Source organism: Leopardus geoffroyi, chromosome D3 (assembly GCF_018350155.1).
Source record: "Leopardus geoffroyi isolate Oge1 chromosome D3, O.geoffroyi_Oge1_pat1.0, whole genome shotgun sequence".
Classification (NCBI taxonomy): Eukaryota; Metazoa; Chordata; class Mammalia; order Carnivora; family Felidae; genus Leopardus; species Leopardus geoffroyi.
In genome coordinates this window covers 53,276,082-53,300,696 of record NC_059339.1, presented here as the reverse complement: position 1 = coordinate 53,300,696, position 24,615 = coordinate 53,276,082, and the positions used below count along the sequence as shown (strand labels likewise).

Below are 24,615 nucleotides of genomic sequence, written 5' to 3'. Positions count from 1 at the left end.
TCACTTTTTTCTTAACATTGGCTTGGTCTCTGACCTCAAATATGGCAAAAATCAGCATCCCTCCTACATTACTGAAGACTTTCTAGGGGCTTATGCTTTTCCAAGTCAGATTCTGTCCCAATTTCCGGCTTTGGATGAAATGCATTTTTTGTGTGTCTGTCCAACTGTAATTCTTCTTTATTCTTGGTCCTAAAACAGCCCAAACAGGAAACAGAGTCCTATCCCTTTAATCTCTCCCACCCACTCTAACCACATACCATAAGTACAAGTGGTGAATATGGCTTGTTTTTCTGAAGAATTGGGGTAATACAAAACTGGGTATTAGAGAGCATGTTCTTAGAGTTCTGTGTCATTCTGGTCCTTTTTTCTCCTTAGGTCTTAGCTGTCCAGCATTTCCTGTGTCCCTTGTATCTTTCCTCAAATTTTTCACTTCTTTGGGGCACCTGGCTGGCTCACTCAGTCGAGCATGTACTCTTGATCTCAGGGTTGTGAGTTTGAGCACTATGTTAGGGGTAGAGCTTATTTAAAAAAAAAAATCCTCACTTCCTGCTTTCTACTCATTGCTGGGTTCCCTCACTCTCTTCAAATTATTCTTCAAATTCTCTCTCTCTCTTTTGCTTCTCAGACCTCTTTTTCTTTTTTTTTTTTTTTTTTTTTGGGACAGAGAGAGACAGAGCATGAACCGGGGAGGGGCAGAGAGAGAGGGAGACACAGAATCGGAAACAGGCTCCAGGCTCTGAGCCATCAGCCCAGAGCCCGACGCGGGGCTCGAACTCACGGACCGCGAGATCGTGACCTGGCTGAAGTCGGACGCTTAACCGACTGCGCCACCCAGGCGCCCCTTTTTTCTTTTTTTTTTTTTTTTTTTTCTTTTTTCTTTTTTTTTTTTCAGACCTCTTTTTCTTCAGCTAGAATGACTTACCAAGATGTTTGCTAAACAAGCGTATTCTCCCTAAAAGAATTTCTGCCACCAGCTGCTTTTTAAATCAAAAAAATAATACACGCATAAGGTTACAAAAATTTCAACAGTTAAATAAACAATCCAGAGAAAATCTGATTTCTTTCCACCTCATATTGCAAAGATCTCCATTCCCATGGCTCTCTTTCTCAAAGGCCCCTCATGCCAGATTCTTGGGTACGTAAGTATGAGTATACTCTCTTTCCAAAACATAGAGTGCTATGTCTCACCCATTTCCCAGATACACTCTCTACCTCTCTTTCCCTGCTCAGAGCTCCATTAGGGATTAATCCACAGACTTGCTCACCTCTGGCTTCATGTTGGAAGATCTAAGGGGGAGAAGAGAGAGGTGGGGCCTCAGTCTGCCGTCCTAAGGTCCCATTGGTGACTCTCCAACTACTCTATCATTCCAATTCTGGTAACTGTGCCTTTCTTTCATCTTTCCAAGTCTATGGTTACCATGCCTTGCATTATCTCTAGAGGTTTCTCCACCCCACCCACATGAATTTATAAACAGTGTCCTTTGAAAACTCAGATTATCCAGTTTGAATGTGGCCTGGTGGAATCCTAAAGATATAAATGAGAGCAGCATATATGCAATTTTCTGGAGGTTAGATGTCAGGATCTCAGCTCACATGAAATCTACCTTAGGTCTTTATAAATGTAATTTTCAATCACACCTGCTGTAATTTATTTACCTGTTCCTTAATGTTGGCAGTTAGGTTTTTTTCCTGTTTATGACACTGATGCAAACATATACCTTGTGTTTATATCTTTGCACGTATTTGTAAGTAAAAGCGTGGAATAAGTTTTAAAAAATAGTAATTGCCAGGGGCCCCTGGGTGGCTCAGTTGGCTGTGCGTCTGACTTAAGCCCAGGTCATCATATCACTGTCCAGTCTGTGAGTTGGAGCCCCATGTCTGGCTCTGTGCTGACAGCTCGGAGCCTGGAGCCTGCTTCAGATTGTGTCTCCCTCTTTCCCTACCTCTCCCGACTCATGCTCTGTCTCTGTCTCTCTCAAAAATAAATAAACATTAAAAAAAAATAGTAACTGCTGTACCAAAGACTATAGACACTTAAAATATTAGTCAGTTGTATTAATTTATACTGCCTGTGATAGTATCTTGCCAATACAGTTAATTCCTTACCAAACCCATAAGTGAAAGATGGTATTTCATTGTCATTTTAATTTGCATCTTAAAAATTGTGAGTAAAAGCTTAACAACTTTCTATTTTTTTAAACTACTTTTTCCCAGAAAGTTCCTTTTTTCCATCTCTTAATATGTGAGCACTTATATATTAAAGAAATTAATCCTTTGTCTCTTTCATGCATTTCAGATACTTGTTTTCAGATTGTCATTGATTTTTAACTTTGCTTATGGAATATTTCCAATGAAGAAAATGTATATTTGCTTGGTAACAATTCTTAATCATTTCTTTTAACGTCTTTGTTAGGAATACCCTCCCCATTCTGAGACAGTCAAGAGATTTGTCTTGTTTTCTTCTAGTATTTTTGCAATGTCAGTTCTTATATTTTCATGTTTAAAGCTTCAAACCCTGGACATTTTTAGTGTAAAAAATTAAGCAGATCTAGTTCCTTCCAGATGTTAGTATTGTTCCTTCACCATTTAATGACTAATCTTGCCCATTCTTATGACTTCAAAAGAGCACTTTAATATATATATTGAATTCCTATATTCATTTAATTCTGAATTTATATTCTGTTCTATTGTTTTGGTAATGGAGTTTATTAGTTGATAGTAGTCTGCATTGACTCAATGATTACATCATTCCTTTACTGTCATTTCTTTATTCAGTTCTTTGCTAGCTGACATTCTCTGTACAGAAGGTTTTTCAAGAAGGGGTTCATGGGAAGCATACTATTTGACTTCTTCCATGTTTGAAAGTATCTGTTGCCTTTATGCTAAGCAATAATTTCTTTGGATATAAAATTATTGCATGATGTTTTTTTTCTCCCTGGTGACTTCTGGAAATTAATGTAGAATTCAACACCCCTGTGGAGAAGTCTGGATCCAGTTAATTGTTTTCCTTGTTGTAATGCTTTGATCTTTTTTGCTTGGATGTCCAGAAGAGACTCTTTCTTTTTTGCTGTGTACTGAGTATACTGATCAGTGTTGATTACTCTGTATTTATTTGCCTTCTGGGACATGGCATGCACTTTGAACATGTTGACTTAAGCCTTCAACCTCCTGTACGATGGTCTCTGAGTTCACAAGACAGGGGCATCCCTTCCATTGTAAACACATTGAAAAGATCAATAAGAAGAACAGAGAAGCAATGCAATAACTGAATTGAGTATTGCTGAGGCTCTAACTCAGAGATGAAGAGATGGAAAACCACAGGAGAAATTAAAAGACAGGCAGGGGGAATGGGAAGATTCAACATATGCCAAACAGAATTCCTGAAGAAGCACATAGGGAGGATGGGGAATAAGCAATATTCAGAGAACTGATGACTGCAAATTTTTCATAATTTAAGAAAGGCATTACACACTGATTCCCTAGCAGTCTAAATAAAAACATATTTCAAACACATAATAATGAAACCACAGAACATCCCCAAAGAGAGAAAATTGTAACGGTGATGGAGGGAAAATTATCTAGTAAAGAATGATAATCAGTCAAATAGCAACCATAGGTACCATAAGACAATGACACAATTCCTTCAAAGGCTGAAGGAAGAATAATTGTCAACCTATAATTCTATGCCAGGCTAGTAATCATTTAGTACTGAGGGCAAAATAAAGTCATATTTATACACACAATGATTGAGGGTTTAAGACCACAGACTCTTGCTGTAAGAACTATAAAGGATGTATTTGAGCAAGAAGGAAAATGAACTTAGATGAAACAGCTGATGTAAGAAGCCATGGTAAGAAGAGAAATGGATAAAACATCTTAGAAAAAAATACAGAAGTATTAATCCTAAAAGCTGCAGCAACTATAATTTTTAAAAAAAAGAATTTGGATACCGTATGATTTCACTCATATGTGGAATTTAGGAAACAAAACAGATGAACATATGGAAAGGGAAAAAAAGAGAGAGAGAGAGAGAGACAGAGAGAGAGAGAGAGAGGAGAGAGAGAGAGAGAAACAAACCATAAGAGACTCTTAATGATAGAGAACAAACTGAGGGTTGCTGGAGGGGAGGTGGGTGATGGGATGGGCTAAATGGGTGATGGGTACTAAGAAGGGCACTTCTTGGGAGGAGCACTGGCTGCTGTATGTAAGCGATGAATCACTAAATTCTACACCTGAAACCAATATTACACTATATGTTAACTAGCTAGAATTTAAATGAGAATTTGGAAAAAAAAAAAAAACAAAATAAAGAAATTTGATGGGGTTTAAAGCAATAAAAATAAAATGGTAGGCATGGCATATTATATGGAATGTAGGCTGTTTGGAGAAAAGTTAAATTGCTTTGGATCTTTGAGGAGACACTGATAATTTTAGAATTACTTAATAATAAAAATTTGGGGGCACCTGGGTAGCTTAGTCATTCGAGTGTTCGACTCTTGATTTAGGCTCAGGTGATGATCCCAGGGTGGTGGGATTGAACCCCATGTTGGGATCCGTGCTGAGTGTGGAGCCTGATTGGAATTCTCTGTCTTTCCCTCTGCCACTTCTCTGCTCTCTCTTTCCCTCTCCCTCTCAAAATAAATATTTAAAACAATAATAAAAATTTTAATATGCATGTTAAAAATTTGAGGATAATCAATAAAGTAATGGAAATAGAATGTAGGAAACAGTAAAGGAGAAAAGGCAATGAAATCAAACTTGATTAACCAAATGCAAGACTTGATAGGAATAAACAAAGCCAAAAAAATCTATAATGAATAGAGATATTCTTTGTTTTTAGTTTGTTCAACTATATTTTTGAATTTTTTTTCTGTTGCATTTATTCTGTTTTCTTCTTCAGCAATACCAAATACCTGATGAATTCTGCTGGCATCTTTTTTTTTAATATTAGCTTTATTGAGGTTTAATTAACAGAATTATAGTATCTTTAACGTGTACATCATGGTGGTTTGATATATGCATACACGAAAGGAATCCCCCATCTAAACTAACACATCTATCACCTGTCTTTCACATCTACTTTTTCATTTATTATTTCACTTTGCTCAGTTTTCTCAAGCCTGTTATCTCACACCTCTGATTGTATTTTCACCAATATCTGTTAATCATTTATTTCTGCTCTCCATATGGATATTTTTGTGATGGTATTATTCTTCTCTTTCCCATTTTTCTCCTGAGCTCTGCCGTTTTATTTTGCACCTACTTCCTTGAGCTCTTGTAAAACCCTCTACACTTATCCCAGATAAGTGTGTATGTGTGTATAAAAATTCTTTGGAATTAAAAAAAATCTATATTGATCTCATTTATGGTATAATTTTTCTGGTGTGTGGTTATCTGCCTACCTTACATCATGTCCTTTTTCCTCTTGTTTTTCTTGCGTTTTATGGCGGCCCCTTCTTGACTATTTCTGTTTGGAATGGAGTTATTTCCAGTAGAGTAGCAGGTAAAGGCCAGGGAGCGCTCCCGCTGAACGGCTGCATTACAAGATGCTGCCTGAGAAAGTGTTTACCACTTTGCCCTGTGGCGTAATTCTTATCCAGCTTAGCAGTTGCACTGTTTTTTCACGAATCTCTATATGATACAATTTTCCAGGATGTTTCCCTTTGCCTTAGCTTTCACAACTGTGCAGTTTCTAGAAGCTGGCAGCTCAGGGTTGCAGGTTATCCAGGGTTTTGCTTGATACATCCATGATACACTGCTTCTTAGGGACATAGTGCGTCTGTGCTTTGCTGGTTGGACACTTCCCCTGCCACACGACAGAAGAGGTGAGAGAAGCCCCTCAGGCAGCCTAGCTATCACCTCTCCTTCCAACAGCTCCAAGAGCTCTGTCCCAAACGGTCTGAGTAGGGATCCTCTTCCAGCATTCTCCATGACAATATTCCCAGGCTTCCTTCATATGTAACTGTTCAGAATCTTAGGTGTTTTCTTGCATCATTGAAGATTTTTCTTGTATTACTCTTATTTTCAGTTGATTTCAGGAGGAAGAGGTGACAGAGCTATTTTTTTTTTATGTTTGTTTATTTTTGAGAGAGAGAGAGAGAGAGGCAGAGAGAGGAAGAGAATCCCAAGCAGGTTCCTTGTGCTGTGAGTGCAGAGCCTGATGTGGGGCTTGAACTCACCAACCGTGAGATCATGACCTGAGTGGAAACCAGGAGTCTGACACTTAACCCTGACTGAGCTGCCCAGGCCCCCCAGAAGAGCTATTTTTATTTCATTCGGTTAAACTGGAAATCACCTTTTGCCAGCCTAGCCTTTTTATAACAAGTTACCTCCTGCTACATGTCTACTTTTACTGTTTTAGCCCCTTTCTCTGTGGGAGTGGAGAAGGGCTTACCAGAAAAGTTTTTCTTAGAAGTAGGAAAAAAGTCATTCCCACCTTATTTTAATGAGACTTCTATTTCATCAGGTCAATATTCCCTCTCCACTGCATAGCATGGTTCTTCAGAACTGCCATACATGATAAAGGCTCCCAAGAGATTTTAAGGTTATTTTACAAGCAGACCCAGAACTCAATCAGGAATGTTTAAAAGTAAATGCCTTTATTAATCACAACGCAATTCATATTGCTAAGATTATTCTACCATTAACCGTTTAAAGACATATGGGGTCTGGGGATGACCGGTATGTCAAATGTGGTGGAGTAAAATTTGTTGTTTTGTACTATCAGTTTCACAGTTAATGCATATTGTTTTGGTAAGGTGGGATTTTAAGCTATCTTTATCATACAGCAAAAATAAGGACTTTTTAAAATGGAAGTTATTTGAAGAAAATTCACAGCAGGACCAGAAGCAAAACCAATTATAACTCAGTAATAATTGCCAGTTGCTGCAAATTATGTGAACAAAAGCCCGACAGATGCTTTTCATTTGACCAGGGGTGAAGATCGTATAGCCAAGTACTCTACCTGAAGTCACTTCATATCCTCTCCTTAGTACACTGGCTCTCCCAAGTCGCTGTGGAGCCTGGAGAGACACTGAACAATCATTCCCTATCTAGTACACGTAGTCCTGAGGAGGTCAGTGTGTTCAAAGGTGTCTAGTATTGTCTGTACACATCTGTGCTCTGGGTAAGCAAAGGGATATCACGCCGAGTGCAAGCATTTCCACCTAGGAAGGCAAGTCTTGCTTATGAGAGCTGACCTTCTCCACTTCAGACGCTTTAGCTGACTAGTCTGGAAATACTTCCTGTTTACCTAACCTCTTCCTGAAGAAAGACTGCATTTATTTAAGGATAGATTAATCTTTTTTCTCACCTTGACAATAACCATATTTTTCATGCTTGTCAGATGAAGAATGCTAGGAACATAATTGGTTATATGTATAGATATATATAGATAGGGAGTTGTCCTTTGCTTTGGAAGCACGTTTACTGCTGTGTGTCCTGTCTCAAACCATTTATTTTTGGGATAAGTGACTGTAACTCTTTAACTTGGTCATTCTCCAGCATTCATGGTCACCTTTGGGGAGAGTCCACATCATTGTAATACTGAATTCGCCCATCCTTCCCATTTATATATATATATATATATATATATATATATATATATATATATATATATACATATATACATATGCACACACATGTGTGCATGTGTATATATATATATATATACACATATGCACACACATGTGTGCACACACACATATTTATTTAAGTTTATTTATTTATTTTGAGAGAGAGAGAAAGCATGAGTAGGGGAGGAACAAGTGAAAAGAGAGAGTGAGAATCCCAAGCGGGCCCCCGCTACAACACGGGGCTCAAACCCACAATCTATGAGAACATGACCTAAACTGAAGTTGGCCGCTTAACTGACTGAGCCACCCAGGCGCCACCATCCATTCCATTTCTCATTTCTTTTGGGTCTCCATTTTTCTGGAAGCAAATTATTTATTTATCGATTTATTTATTTATTTAATGTTTATTTTTGAGAGAGAGAGAGAGAGAGACAGATTGCGAGTGGGGACTGGTTAGAGAGAGAGAGGGAGACACAGAATCTGAAGTGGGCTCCAGGCTCTGAGCTTGTCAGCACAGAGCCCGATGCGGGGCTTGAACTTGAGAACAGCAAGATCATGAAGTCTGGGCTGAAGTCTGATGCTCATCGGACTAAGCCACCAAGGTGCCCCAAGGCAATTGTTTTAATCAGAAAAGCACACTTTCCTTTACACATTTCTTACCTTTTTTTTTAAGTTTATTTCCTTATTTTGAGAGAGAGGTAAACTCTTCATACACGGTTTATAATCAGTGTGTAGATATCCATAAAACAACCTGCTGGGATTTTTATTGGGATTGCACTGAATCTATAGATCAATTTGGGAACTTGATAGATCAACTGACGTCTTAGGCTGGAACTGGATATTTCTCTTGGCCCACATGGAAGGCTAGAGCTGACTGGAATTTGGTATTCCCTCTCCCCTAGGTCAGTTAGGCTCTGATAATGCCCCAGCTAGTTGGGCTGTGGTTAACTCACAGGTTAATATTTGGGATGAGTTGATTGAATTTTATCCATTTTGTAATATAGTTAGGTACATTACATTTCCCATTTGCTATTTGTCCTTATGATATTTTCAAAGATAGAATATGCTATATGAATAACAGTACATTTACATATTTAATAATATATCATATTGCCCTGTTAATAGGCTTTTTCTCTATGCTCTGAGTGCCATCACATGCTCAGCCCATGAGGTTCTAGTGGACTACCTGCTACCAAACATAACCAGTGAGTGATGTCCCAGCCCTCCTGAGATGACTGTTTCTACAATGGGTGTTGTTTTCTCTGCTTTAACCTCTCCCGCATTTTGAGCTCTAGTAAATAATTTTGACATAAACCGACTAACAAAGTTATGGTGCCACACAGTGCTTTATCTACTACAAAGGAAAAAGGAGGACCAGAAGCTAGGTTAGAAGACAGATTTTCTGGAAACTTGTGATACTTTCAAGGAACTGCTTGAGGAAGCAGAAAATTAGAGGATTGGTAGGAGTTTTTTCTTTTGACATTTTGAAGGACATCTTAAATATTGCTAAAAGCTGTGAGGATTGAAAAATTGCTTCAGTACAATACTTAAAATACTTCTCCATAGGAACTATAGAACCTCATATAACTAAGTTCAGTTAGAGCTCTGATTCCTAGGAATTAATCTCCATGCTGAACTGGGTAAGTGTGCATATATTGTTTACATTGGCTCTTTATTGATCTATTCTATTAGAAGAAACAGGTTTTCCAGTTAGTACTTTCTGGTAGTCACAAACTTATGAATAGCAATAATTTTTCTCTCTTTCCACTACTTTTACCTCTTCATATTCTCATCCAAGTGCATTGCTTAATTCTTGCCAGTCCATGTCTTTTTCATGATTTGAATGAGGATAATTCTATATTAATCATACTGATGCTTCTTGGTCTTTTAAAAATAAGAACATTTCTGTTTAACCCTATTTTATGAAGAGTTTTAACATCAGAAATTGCTTAATTGTATCAAATGTTTTTCTAGCCTCTATACAAGATATTGTATGCCAATAAATTTATGACAAATTGCTCAATCTTTTTGGTAGTCCTTAGGAAAGTGCAAATTAAAACCAAGATGAGGCACCACTACATTCTATCTGGAATGCTAATATTTATAGGGTTGATTACACCAAGTGTTGGTGAGAATATAAGGAACTTGAGCTCTCAAACCCTACTAGTGAGAATGTAAATTGATAGAACCATTTTGGGGAAATAGTTGCCATTATTTGTGAAATCTGAGCACACTCATATCATGAAGCAAGAATTCTGACTAGTAGGAATATAGCCAACAGAAATGCACAAATTTGTGTGCATTATAATAGTTTATAATGTGTGCATTATACTAGTTTTATTTGTAATTGGATCCAATTGCAAAGCAATGTTCATTCACAAATAATAGGATAGGTAATCAAATTGTAGTATATTTATACAGTCACCTACTTAAAAATATACTAAATTTCTTTTCTTTGGCCTAATATGTTGGGTTATGCTAGTAACTTGCCTAGGTTTTTGCATTTCTAGGGCATTCCTTATTGGTCATGGTGAATTGGTGTTATTCATACTTTTTAACCTGAAAAGACTGGCTTCTTTGTTTGTTTGTTTGTTTTAAGTTTTTAATTTATTTTGAGAGAGAGAGAGCAAGCACAAGCAGGGGAGGGACAGAGAGAGAGAGAGAGAGAGAGAGAGAGAGAGAATTCCAAGCAGGCACTACACTGTCAGTGAGGAGCCCAAGCACAGATGGAACTCACAAACCACGAGATCATGACCTGAGCCTAGCCGAAGTCAGACTCTCAACAGATTGAGTCACCCTGGTGCCCCAAGACTGGCTTCTTTCTTTTGGTTAGCTCTGATATATTTAAACTTAGGTTTTTACATCCCTTGGGTTTTTTTTTTTTTTTTTTTTTTTTTGGGTTTTACCATGATTATTTTATTTTATTTATTTTTTTACATCCCTTGTATGGTAACTTAAATCCTTCCTGTGACTATGAACGTGTGAATTTTAATTTAAGTCAGGACCTCAGTATTCCAAAATTCTCTTCTCAGGCACAGAAGCACTGAAATCCTTTATCAAATTTACCTGAATCCTCTTTCTCACTACAACATTTATCCATTTAAACTCTAAAGTTATGCTAGTCACTAAAAGAATAGATGAGTTAGTCACTAAAAGAATAGATGGAGAAAATCCTGTGAGCCCTATGATGTCACATAGGATAAAAAAAATGGATAAAAAATTGCCTATGAATGTCCTTCATTAAAAGTTTATTCTGTATTTTAAATTCTATATTTTTGATTGCTTTTGGCTGCCACAGGTTATAGGATTCTTGATATGATAGAAGAACATTTTAATAATATCCTAGCTTTTATCTATGCATTTTATCTTCTACTTTTATGATTCATTCACCTATGAAGATGGCTCTTTTGATAAAATGCTCCTGGTAAATTAAGGTGAACTAGTACTCCTTGTTACACTACTCAAAGGAATATATGTAATCACGTAAAAGGTTAAAAGTAATGTTGATTGATTCATTCAATAATTATTTATTGCCTTGTTTTTGTACAAGGTTCTGGGGTACTACTGTATGTCATCAAAATAGAATCATGTACAGGAAATGATTTTTTAAAAAATTCAATGAACTGTGTCAAGTAATGAGTGATTTTTTCTTCCTTCTTTTTAATGTGTGTGTATGTGTGTATCGATAAGAAAGATATCGCTCAAAGTTACCCAGGACTAACTGCTGTTTAGAATTCAAGGCGGCTCTGGGAATGTGGTTATTGCTTTGTGTGTTTAGTAGCCAGGTTTATGGAGCCTCTCTCTAGGGTGGGATTGATCAGCTGGTATGTATAATGCCCACTTGTCCTCTGCATCTGTTTCTATGTGTGCTGATACTGTGATTTCCCTCAGCTTTCTGGGAACCTGGGTGGTGGAAGCCTCAAACAGGAAGAGGAAACCTACATTTCACCCTGGTGGGTGCTTAAATAACACCCTTTCCCATGGAAGGCACAAGGCACTACCTTTTATGTGACCCAGCTGCTCTCTGTCTCCCGTCTTTGCTTTTCATTGTCTGGTCCTCCACCTCCAACCTCAAGTTTTCTGAACACATTCTTATTTCATCTGCCATGGGGAGGTTTTTTTTTTTTTTTAGGCAGCCTAGGGGCTAGTTAGGGGCATTGGCTGGCAGCTCAGATTCTCTTTAAAGCAAAACTAGCAATCTGTTGAATAACCCAACATTATGCTGAGGAAAAAAAATGGATAAAGCAAACACAATCTATTAATTTTTCATTTTGACCTATCAATTGATTGAACTAGACAGATGGGCCTTAACTTCATGCTTTATACTATAAACTATAAACATAATTTATATGCTTTGTGACACAGATATGAGGCAAAATTAGTAAAGATAGTTTGAAAGATTTCTAGAAAAAAATTTTTAAAAATACACTAAATAAAACATTTGCCCCCATAGACAACGTAATCCCTATGAAAACTGGAGCAGGTGTGGTTTGTGGAAAGGGCACTGAATGAGGCTGATAACATCTTGGCTCTCTGCCCAGCTCTGCTACCTTATTACCATGTGACCTCAGGCCAGATATTGTACCTTACTGAGCTTTAGTGACACAATAATACTTGCCAAACGAACCCCAAAGGGATGTTGTGAAAATGATAGAAAGGTGGTTTGAATACTTGAAAACGCTATAGGGCATTCTTATGATGGGAAAGAATGATTTTGGATTTAGGATGAAAGGGTTAAGGTAATTTGAAAGGAGTATGAAATTTGGGTCAACTGCTGAAGTAGAGATTGTTATTACTACGATGGTTTTCCTTTTAAATGTTAACCACAATACAGTATCACCTTACAGCTTGTATTTTTTCATATATATAAGATTATTAAAATCTGCCTTTAAAGTGATTGTTTGCTTTCAAATGTAAGGCACTTATTTTAATATTTATTTAATACAACCTAAATAAGATATAGAAAAATCTGCTGATTTTTCTCAGCAGAACTCTGACTGTATTTATAATGAAAATCAATGGGGAAAACGGGCTTTATTTAAGAGAAGCGTCTGTGCCACAACAATATCTTAGAATATATATTCCATTTCATAAATCACACCAAAGTCTAACTCTTATACAATCTACACCCCAATAATGTAAGTAAAAAATTCAAGTGTCTAAGCATAATTCATCAACCCAACAATTTTCTTTAACTGAATATCAGATGCTGAGACCATGTGTTTAAATATATAAAATTACCATATTTAATCAGTGATTGTAATATAGAGGTCTGAACCTTAACCAACCATAAAAGTAAGATTCTATGTGCTTTCATGCATTCCTCCACCACCACCCCCACCCAGTTTAGAGGAAAAAAACAAAAAACAAAAAAACTTACAGATTTTTATGCTACCAAGGTTGTGAGCAAATCCCAAACCCTTAATGGATATTGTTTATCCTCACTCAGCACAGACCAAGTAAAATGTCACCCACCTCATCAAACAAGTACATTTTTCTATTCTGTTGTAATCATAATCTCAGTAATATATTTCTGATTAATATAAATAGAAAACCATTAGTTTTAACTTATTCAGTTTGACACGCAGATATTTAAGAGCAGGGGGCTCTCATAAACAGAAAATAATAGAAGGAATACTTGGTAGTAATAAATGTAAAACAAAGCAGTTAAATGAAATTTACTTATGTCTTACTATTGTTAAGTTTTGTCTTATTATAAGTTTAAAGTCTTACTGATGTTATAAAATTAAACCTTGATATTATAAAATTAAACTTTCTGCAAGGTCATTCCTCTGCTGTGGGCTTTACCTGGCTCCTGAGGAAGTATCAGTTGATAATCTGGGCTTGAAAAGGTTTGGTTAGCATTTCTTCAGTTCTAAGTATTTCATCGATTATTGCTTTACAAATGAGCTGAGACCCTGAGGCATCCTTCAGACTACTGGAAACTTAATGGATGACTCAGTAGGAAATTTGGTATTTAAACAGGAAGAGACCGGCATCACTCTTTACTGTTGGCAGAGTGTGATCTAAAAGAGATAAAAAAAACAACAACCAAATTTAACAAATATTCTAGTTGTGCTTAGTAGGTACCAGGCTCCCCAAAGCTCTTTAGAGGCATTAGCTCATTTAATTTAATCCTTACAACAACCCTAATAGGCAGTATGATTATCTTCTTTAGCTGATGAGGAAATGAAGGCACAGGGAGCTTAAGTAAACTTCAAGGTCACTTGATCAGTGATTGGGATTCGACCCCAGGCTCCCTGGCTCCAGAGGCTTGGCTGCTGAGGCTCTTTGTGAGTGGTGATAAAAGAGGGAACAGGCACACCAACTAAGCTGGTTTTCTGGTACGCTGCTTTACTCCAGAGGAGAATCAACCAGTCTTTTTCTTTTTAGTACTAGTCTTTTTTTTTTTTTTTAATTTTTCTATAATGGACTTTTTTTCTTACTGATGTACAGTTGACATACAATCTTATATTACTGTCAGGTACAAAGAATGATTCGATATATGTATACTCTACAAAATGATCGCCACAATAAGTCTGGTTACCATCTGTCACCATGCATAAATACAAATTTTCTTTTTCTCGTTATGTGAGCCTTTTAAGATTTACTCTCTTAGCAACCAGTTTTAACAAGTACTGTAGTGAACCTGAAAGAGATACCAGTGGCAGTAATCTATGCCAGCCAGGCACATCTATACATAGACGTCAGATTTCTTAAAATAAGATTCATAATCAATTTCTAAGATGTTAATACTTCCCTCTTCGTTTTATGATAAAGTTTCCTAGTAAAAAGCCAACCTCACCTGAGACCTGGCCGTTGCTAAGCCAGCAGTTGAACTGGTGCAAATAAGATGAAAAGTCAGCAGGATCTGAGAAACTACAACTTTGCTTCTTCAACATTCATGGATTTCTTTCGTTTGCAAAGGTATTTTTTTAAGCGAGTTTTATCTTGTATTTAATGGGGCACCATTTGTATTTCACATTTCCCTTAAGCATCTAAAAATGTTACAGAATCGTGTCATTTCCTTTCACATTAAATATCCAATCAACCAGAGAAGTTGAGTAACTTGTAAGTATCCCAAAAAACAAAATGTTAAAAAATGAATTTGAACTTGGCGATTTCATTCAGTCAGGCGTCCAATGGGATGTGAGGGAATCTCTTATGTGCCAGACATCGTGCTTGGCATTTTAGTTATCCGGTTTAACCCCACAGCCTTGCAAGGTCACACCCCTCATCGGGGGGGGGGGGGGCGAGAAAAGAGGCTTGCAGAGGGTAGTAGCTTGCTATGAATTTCACAGTTAATAAAAGGCCTTAGTGAATTATAAACTCAGGTGTTTCAGGCTCCACGGAGCATAGTACTATTTAACAGACGATCCAAGGCCTGGGTATCTTGCTAAGAAGGTACCAAATTTGCTGGCAATCAAATGATAGTTCAATACCACCGCATCTGGGAATAGTGAGCAAATCATGGCGGTAGGGTGCATCCAACCACTTCCTACGTGATTGGTTGAAATAGAAACACCTTCACATACGTTGGAAAAATGTGACATAGCTAAGGATCCAGACTTCTTCACTTAGCTAGCAGGAAGAAGCAGCTTTTGAACAAAAGGGAGACCACGGCCTAGGAGGGGGGATTAAAACAATTTGCCTACTGAAGCTGGTTGGTGCTGCAGTACTCAAGGGCCAGTCGACTGCACGGAAGTCTTTTCCGCCACGCCTGAATGGGTATAGCTACCGTAGGACCACCCAGTGCTCACCTTCAGATGACAGGGCAAGTCCCATTACAAGGGATATACACAGATCCGTAACACATCCTGACAATATGTTTCTATAAGTGCGAGATGGAAGGTTTCATTAATCTGGGACTGGAAAAAACCTTGTTCCCGGAGCGTGGTATTTTGGGAGGAAATTACACCATTGAAGTCCCCTCCTTGAGATACCCTTTTCCCTCCAGGTACATCATCCTTCTTTATCGATCTCCAGGGGGAGGCGTACCCGAAGCTCAAGACCAGTCCCTCAGCCCTGAGCAGCGCGGGGTCCCCGGGCTCACGGGGGCGGCCGTGACGCAGGAGGCAGCGGCGGCCCAGGTCGCGGCGCGAGGTGGGGGCAGGTTGCTCCGCGCGGTGCGGCGCCAGCCAATCAGGAGGCGCGGTGTTTCGGGCGAAGGGAGGAGAGAGGGTGGGTGGGGGCCTCCAGGTTTCCTCCGGTGCCCGGGCAGCGCCGCCTGCAGTTTTGAGCCCGAGCGCGGAGCCCCGCGGGGGTCTCCGGGTGCGCCCGCCGGTCCCGGTTTTCCGCCTCTTCCCCGCCCTTTCGGGCCCGCCCCCTCCTGCGACCAGACGCGGCTCCGACGGCGGCCAGCCTCCTCCTCTTCGGGCCCCCGGCTCTGCCCGCAGCGCGAGTCTCCCGGTCGCTCTACGCCTGGTGTCCGGGGGCGGAGTGGGGGGGCGGCGCCGGCGGGGACGCCTGACCCCGGGCGGGCGGCGGTAATGTTGCTGCGGTTGCCGCCCTTGCGGCCGGGCGGGCAGCTGGCGGTGGCAGGAGCCGGGGTCGGAGCGCGCTCGCCGCTAGCCGGGACGCCGCCCTCGCCTGCGCTCGGCTCCCGCGGCCGCCGCGGGGCGCCGGGGCCCGGCGCGGCATGAGGAGGTGGCTGCGCGTCCGCGAGCGCTCAGCTCCTCGGCCCCCAGGGCCCCCGCGGGCCCCCGCGCGTCGCGCGCGCCGGCTGCGGCCCCGGCGCCCACGCTAGCCCCGCGCAGGCACGAGACGCCGCGGCCCGGACGAGGCGGCGGCGCAGGCCTGCCGAGCGCAGGCGGGCAGCCTCCGGAGCGCGGGGGCTTCGCGTCCCGCACCCCGGCGAAAGCGGGTAGCCCGGGCGTGCTGCATTTTGCTGCCCCTCTCCGCAGGGGCGCCGCGGCGTGCAGCCCGCGCTTCTCCCCACCTGCAGCCCCTCCTCCCGCCGCTGCCGGGGGGGGGGGGGGGAATAAAGCGCACGTCCTTGCCCTTCCTCGGCCTCTTCAGGTCCTGCTGTCCCCGGCCCCCACCCCGCCTTGCCTCCCCCCCCCCCGCTCCTCCCCTCCCCCGACTCTCAGGCCTCCCATTCATTCCGTGCGCTGCCTCCCACCCCTTTCCTCTTTCCCGCCCCGGCCCTCCCCCAGAGCCTCCCCACGCGGACCCCGTTGCAGTCTCGCTATTCTTAGCACATTCGTGGAAGTTTAGGGCCTGGATGGTGCCCCCAAGTCCGGCCTGAGAACGCAGCCCGAGCTGCTGGCCGGGAACAGGAAGATGTCTGTGCTCAAGCGGATGATGCGGGTCTCCAATCGCTCCCTCCTTGCCTTCATCTTCTTCTTCTCCCTCTCCTCGTCCTGCCTCTACTTCGTCTATGTGGCTCCAGGCATCGGTAAGCACCGAGACACACCCTCACTTCTCTCGGTCACGCCGAAGGAAACGCAGGATGTTCACTTATGGGATTTGGAAGGCGTGCGAAACGGGGCCCGGCAGAAAGCGTTTTATTTGAAATGTGATTTCAGGAGTGTCAGATAAACTGCTTGGGGGGCATGGCTTTGGTACGTGAGTGAGTTTCGTTTGTGCACGTTTGAATAACTTGAAGACTGCATTAAACGGATACAGCAAAATTAGGTGTGGTGACCCCGGATGCCCTGGTTGCTTTCTTGAGTATTCATGACAGCGTTATTCACTTAATATCGGGTCCTTTAAGCTTAAACTCAGTGCTTAATCGTAGTTTTATTCACACAGTCTCAGATATAATAGCTGATTGTAAAAATATGATGGAGAAACCAACACCAGCGAATGTGATTGAGTTCAAGAATGTATGTTTTCAAGTGTTCTAGGTCACTTTTTTACAATGGGGTCAGTGAACATTTGTGCCACACACTTCAGGAATTTTTAGGCGATGTGTTTTCTTATGAAAACAATGCTCCATTATTTAGTCTGCTTTTCAAGGGTAGGTAGATTCGGCTACCTGTTAGGATGACTTCAGAGATAAAATAACGATTAAAACAACAATTTTGTGGGATAGTTTGTAGTTTAACTTTATCCTACTTATCATTTTTTGGGCCTTTGGCCTAAATACCCTTCTTAATAATCTACTTGAATTGGCTTCTTATATATTCTAATTACTCAGCCCCCTTTGGTTGAAAAGGTGCCAATGTGGCATTCTAGTGACTAAAACCTAGGAACCTCATATGGGATTAAAACACATCGTGTCTCCCAAACTTTTTCTGGGTTTTTCCTGGTTATTGTGTAGTTACTGTTAAATATTTATGGTATGTATTTAATGTTAGTGTATTTAGTGTGAAATATGAGTTTAACGTTAACTTAGTATTAATGTGGATCTCCTGTTATTTCTTTTTAGACACTGGTAGGCTTTTGAGCCAGTGCCATTTCTCCCTGGTTCAGGCAAAAATGAATGGCCTCTTATACAGTGAAAACAACTGCAAAATTTTGAGATGGAATTGTTATCAGGATATTGTCCTGTGCAATAGTAGATTATATTAATGACTTTCAGGGGAGAGGGAAGAAGCAAACCTTATTGAGACGGTTTTATTTCCTAAAACAGAATCACTGTATGATTTTTTTCTTGATTAAATTTTTGGATTCAAGTAAGATGTTTAAACTCAGATAATGATGCTTGAGAAGACATAAATTGTTGAAACCTTGATGTATCCCAAAATAGAAGTTTAGGTTAAAGTTTGAAGAGGTGTGAATATTTTAAAATATTATTTTCCTTTAATGCAGTTTTTTCCTTAGGCTGAATAAAATCCCCTGGAAACCTATAGAAGAAATGACAGCGATAGCTCGGTGGATTTGAGAGTAGTTAACCAAAATATTTGGTTGCTGTTCTTAAAATCTTCTGCCATTTTGGAAGTCTTATAAATTAACTCTTAACGGGGTGCCTGATGGCTCAGTAGGTGAAGTGTCTGAATCTTGATTTCAGCTCAGGTCATGATCTCACAGTTTGTAGGATCGAGCCCTGCGTCAAGCTCTGCACTGACAGCACAGAGCCTGCTTGGGATTCTCTCTCTCCCTCTCTGTCTGCTCCTCCCCCATGCATGCATGCTCTCAAAATAAATTAAAAAAATAATAAATTAACTCTTCATTCTATAGCAATTTTTACTTTGTCATGTAGCTCTCTCTTTAAAGGTTAGAAATCTTTGGGTAATGTTATTTTATCAGATATTTAACTTTGAGAGGTTTTGGAGAAAAAAGTTTTTTTGCACTTAGGCAACAGTTTTGTTTCTTGGTATTTTGAGTAACTTGTTGAACTTAGGTTACTCAAAAAGCTAACCAAAGGAAATAAATTCCAGCTGTTGCTTCTTAGTCATCCCTTTTTCTTGGTGCACTGAATCTGTAGATTCTTAGAATTCAGTTGATGTGATATACTAATAGATTTTTCTCACTTATATACTTAGTGTTTGCCATAACATGATATGTCGTAAAAAATTTGGCAATTTTCATGCAGACAATTAGGCTGACACAGTTTAAACTACTGTTTTTGTGGGTCTTATAATTTATAACTTAAAAAAGTTGATTAAAGCCAGTTAAGAATGAAAATCAAAACTTACAAAGTACTATCAATTTATTATATTGTCTATTTCCCAAACCAAGTATTATTTAGCAGGAAAAAAAAAGTCTTATTTTTCTTTTAAGTGTTGGGAAGCAGTTTTCCAAAATCACATTTTTGCCTGAAAGCTCAAATTTTACCATTGGCAACAAATACTGTCAGTTTTGGTTTTTTGTTTTTTTTTTTTTGAAGTGTCCGGCTCACTTTGTTCATTTTTGGGAAAATGTAGGTCAAACACAGGAATCTAACCATAGTTTGTCAGTTCTCTAAAATAAAAATGATAGTTTATGTAAAATGTGGCTAGTTCAGCTCACCATGCAGCAGTCAGTGTGCAAGTTGATTTTTAAGATACCCATGGTACTTTGGTATGCTACAGAGATGCTTATGAACACTTCCCATTTCATGACACGTTTCTTATTAATGAGATATACCCCAAACTAATTAGGTTCTTATAACTAACTAATTTGCAGGAGGTGTACAGAGAATCTTCTCGAAATAATTCATATTTAATTATTTTTAAGTTTTTAAAATTCATTTTGAGAGACAGAGAAAAAGAGGGGACAGGAGGACCAGAGGGAGAGGGAGGGAAAATCCCAAGCAGGCTCTGCGCTGTCAGCGGGGAGCTGGATGCGGGACTCGAACCCACAAACCATGAGATCATGACCTGAGCCGAAATCAAGAGTCGGATGCTCACGTAACTGACTGAGCCACCCAGATGCCCCGAAATAATTAATCTCTTAGCCTGAATTACATCTTGGGGCAAAATTTTCATGTGACTAAAATATATGTTGTGTAAGAGGGTGCTTTTTGTTGATCTTAAATAAATGTTTCAAATCTCTTCTGTTAAAAAGTCCATACTGGGGCACCTGGGTGGCGCAGTCGGTTAAGCGTCCGACTTCAGCCAGGTCATGATCTCGTGGTCTGTGAGTTCGAGCCCCGCGTCGGGCTCTGGGCTGATGGCTCAGAGCCTGGAGCCTGTTTCCGATTCTGTGTCTCCCTCTCTCTCTGCCCCTCCCCCGTTCATGCTCTGTCTCTCTCTGTCCCAAAAATAAATAAACGTTGAAAAAAAAAAATTAAAAAAAAAAAAAAAAGTCCATATTATTCCTATCCACACCAACCTGTTGAGTAGACTTTAATTATATTTTCCTGCCTTTTATGTCCAGAGACCTATTTTTGTCATGCGCCTTCCCCCAGGCAATCGGTCTGTCATTTTTAGTTCCTCTTCCTCAGTCTTCTTTACCTGTGTTTCTCCCTCCCTGCCTCTCTTCCCTCTGTGTAGTACCACACAGTTGTAGACAGCCTGATCTGTTTCGTTTCCAGTGTTTTCTGGTGTTCAACAATTTTTTTGGCTAATGGGTGTTAAGCTACAATGAGTTCCATCAAACTCTAAGCTCATTATTCTTAAGAATATTTTGAAACATTTTCCTTGAAATTTCTAATTCATGCTGGAAATACAGGGATAGTCTTTATATCATGAACTTTAGTACCAAGGGAAATTGGTCTGCAGACTCCCCCCCCCCCCCCCCCCCCCCCCCAGGAAGTCCATAGACCGCTTCCCCTAGCCCACCTGGTAGAGTCAGGAGCCATTAATTGTTTCTCATTCTCTTTCTGCTTTTGTGCAGGATTGCAAAAAGATGAGTGCAGTTTCCCCCCAAGGTCTTGACCTGGCTGGATTGCCAGTGAAATTCCATTTAGCATGAAACAGTTTCCATTGTAACTTCCAACACAACATACTTCTATTTTCCTGCTATAGTATCAAAGGAGAAGATGAGCTGACTTCCAAGTTCATTCAGCAAACACAAGTGGAGTATCTCACATAGGCTGGACATTGTTTGAGGCACAGAAGATAGATGACTAAGACACAGTCACTTCCCTCATGCTACAATGGGATGAACATCAGGAAAGAGCTATAGCCAGTCCTTGGAAAGCATGCCTTGTGGAGTGTGGGCTAGTTAAGGATTTCCAGAAGGCGCTGATGGTTGGAGCAGGCCATTGAGAGTTTTCCGGACTAAGCAATGGGACAGCATGGGCAAAGGTACTTAAAAACAGAAGTATTTCCACCCGGCTACCACTTAGGATGTGGAGTGGCAGGTCAGCCAGTATTTTGGTGTCGAGGACCCAAAAATTCCTGGCAGAGAGAAGCTGGACTTGACTTGCACAGGTTTATTGAAGCTGCCTATGATTAAGAAAAAGAGTTGATGTGCCTATAATTAGTGGGGTAGTATGGCGGAGAAGATTGCATAACTCCTTTGGGAATGGGGTTTCACTGTCTATTTGACTCACCAGAGCTTCTGACCTTTCCTAGACATGCTGACAGGCTGTTTTATTCTTTGAGTAGAGGTGGAATCTGGTTGGGGCACTTTGGTCTGAATTCCTATGGGCCCTTTAAGGAATTACCCGGCAAGTACTTTGTTAGTTCGGGCCTCTGGGCTGTTTGAGCTCTGCTACTTCTGGTGTAGCTGATGGGTGGTCAGAGTTGGGGGTCTGTGTGCAGGGGTATGCGTTATGGGAGACGGTGGCTTATTAGGTCGTTGCTGAGAGCCCCCTGACATTTTTTTTCTAAATTTTTATAGATTACTTTCACAGTTTTTTTTTTCCATATGAAATCGTCTCAGTTGTTTCTTACAATGGTATCCATTTTCAAAGCTTTTATACATTTATCCTGTAGTTGTATTTCTACTGATTTTTCCTGAATGTTTAACATTGATGCCCATTTAATTTTTTTTTTTTTTCCTTGCCTGAGTTCCTCTTGGCTAGCTCAGAAGGTGGCAAGTTGCCCTGCAGCTTTCTTATCATAGCCCTTTAGCCTCCTGGCCCTGGCTGTGTGAGCCTGGTTGTGTTCTTTTTGAGCTGTTGAAGTTTGCTTTGTGTGTCAAAGGTCCACTGGTGTTTTCCTTACCAAGTTCTCTGACCTACATGGCTCCTTTTAGGGTTTCTTTTGATTTGGGTCTTGGTGTCAGTGGTTTTTTTCCTCCGGGCCTTTCTTTGCTGGTCACTCATCCCAGGCTCAAATTTTTGTCCTGGGAGTAGCAGGAAACATAAGAAGTTTTGAAAAGGGGAATGATGCAATCCTTTGTTTTAGAGCATTTCTTTTAGCATGGAGCATGATTGATAAAGGGCAGAACCAGTGGCAGGGAGACCAGGTAGGAAGTTATTTCAGTAGCTCAGAAAGTAGAATATTAGAACCTGATCAAGGTCATAGTTGGATCCAGACAGAGTTGAGAGGATGTGAGTAGTGACATTGAAGGAAAGAGAGAGGCTTTAGGAGGATGCTGGTATTCCAGCTTAGACAGCTAGGAGGCTGGTAGGAGGTATAGACAGGCATGTGCTTTGAGGGAGCTATTTTGGTTTTAGAGAGAGTGAGTTAGGATATCCTAACTCTTTAGAGAGAGTGTGGGATATCCAGGAAGAACATGTCAGTAGGTAGGAAGATGCAAATAAGAACTTAGAGCCTAGGAGAGACGTCTAACAAGAGAGAGATTTGGCTGTCTTCAGCATATATGTAAATGGTACTTACCTATTTCTCCCCCAACACACCTGAGTGATAAAACTAACTCCTGCAAGTAGAAGTAACTCATCATGTCAGTTACTGGTAAACATGGGGTGCTAAGGATTAAATCAAAATATGGAGGAGGCCTAAGTGTAGTTTGAAAAGTTTCCCAAAAGGCTCTGTTACCCTATTCATTCCCCAGTCTCACATAGGCAGTCAGTGTGACGTCATGGGAAGTTTGGATGGCCACTCAAGGAGAGCTTGTGGAAGCTGAAGAGAAGATAGCCATGGATGAAATCTAACAACTTAGGGCAAGTGGAGAAATAGGAACAGGAAAATGAAGGGAGAGAGAGATCATATGAATGAAGTGAGGCCTTTGTGAGTGAGTGAATGAATGAATGAAAAATGATGATTAGCAAGACAAGTGTTGCAATGGGTTAATGCTTAGAAGAATTCCCGATTTGGTAAGTAGGAGGTAAGTAGAGAACAGATTATGACATGTGATCTAGGAAGACTTCATACTGCAAATGTTTGTCTCTACAGGACACTGTGGTTCAGCATTGAACAGGATCCACAGGTCCTTGTCTTCATAGACCATATAACCAGTGAGAAATCCTCACAACTGAAGAATAACTATTCTAGAGTAGAGTGAAATGCCATTTGTTGTGGATGCACCGGTTGTGGGGTGGCACTAAACTAATTTAGGCATTATGGAGAAGACAAAGATGAAGCTGCGGCCAGAAGCTTAAATTAGGTACTTAAACGATTGGCTTGGGGGAAAAATATTTCGTGCTAGATTGGAATATTTGAAAGCTAAGAGGTGAGGGGGAAATGGAAAGTTAAAAAAAAAAAAAGTTAGGGGCTAAAGCATAGAGTACAGAGAGGAGTGTGGGCTGGAGCCAGAGAGATACACATGGGTCCAGTCGGAGTGATCCTTGTAAACTGGGTATGAGAACTTGGACGTTAGCCTGAGGACAATGTCAAACCATTGAGCTTAAATTTTAAGTAGGAGAGTGCCGCAATCAGATTTGCATTTCAGAAATATTTAGGCGGTACCACTATGAATGGATTAAAGGGAGCAAGATTGGAATTAGAGCAGGTAGAGTGGGATAAAGCGTATAGGTACATTAGTTTTGGAGATGGGAGAAGAGAGGACATAAAGATGTTTGCTGTAGCAAAAAATTAGATGAATATGGAGAAGGAGGTTGAGGGAGTTCATACTAGATTAGGTAGGTGTTTGAGTTATCTGTTTAGAGTGAGGGGCTCAGTTTATTTGATCAAATCTAAGTATAGAGTGAACTGTTTCCTAAACTAAGTTAAGAGATTTGGTTTCTGCCGTGGTGCATGCTAGAGGCTTACTAAAGAATTGTTGAGTGGCTGAATGTTTCTAATTCAGTCCCTTCTGTTGGTAGGGTGGCTTCTTTGTTCTCTTACTAGCTGACTAATCAATACCATTGGGATGTTGGATGTTAGACACCTTGGGAGTTTATGGAGGGTTGGGCTGAGAATTAGGAACAGTAGAGAAAATTGGATTGGTCAGCATATTAGTTATCTATAACTTTGTGAATTACCCCAAAATGTAGGGGCTTAAAAGAACACATATGTATTATCTCATAGTTGTTATGGGTCAGGAATGTGGACATGGTGTGGCTGCATGCCTGTGGTTCAAGTTTTCTCACGAGGCTACAGAGTATTGAGGGTTCATCAGGGTTGTGGGTGAAGGCTCCACTGGGGAGCCTTCCAAGTTCACCCATGTAGATTTGGGCAGGATTCAGTTCTTTGAGGGCTGTTGGAGTGAGGGCCTCAGTTCTCTGCAGGTTGTTAGTTGGAGGCTTCCCTCACTTCTTGCCACATGGGCCTCTCCATAGGGCAGCTCACAACCTCATCACTTTTGCCGTGTTTTCTCAGAAAAGAGCCACTCAGTTTGGTCTACAATCAAAGGAATAGGAGGCATTCTTAGAGACTGCCTA

At 40.6% G+C, this 24,615-nt stretch overlaps 1 protein-coding gene across 1 annotated transcript in view; it reads left to right on the top strand.

Moving 5' to 3' along the window:
- Positions 1–16,648: 16,648 nt before the first annotated feature.
- B4GALT6 (beta-1,4-galactosyltransferase 6) overlaps positions 16,649–24,615 on the top strand; it is a 67,362-nt gene continuing 59,395 nt past the window's right edge. The window contains exon 1 of the mRNA XM_045456873.1: positions 16,649–16,971. Coding sequence (XP_045312829.1) covers positions 16,857–16,971 — 115 coding nt within the window. The 5' untranslated portion in view covers positions 16,649–16,856. The remainder of the gene's footprint in view (positions 16,972–24,615) is intronic.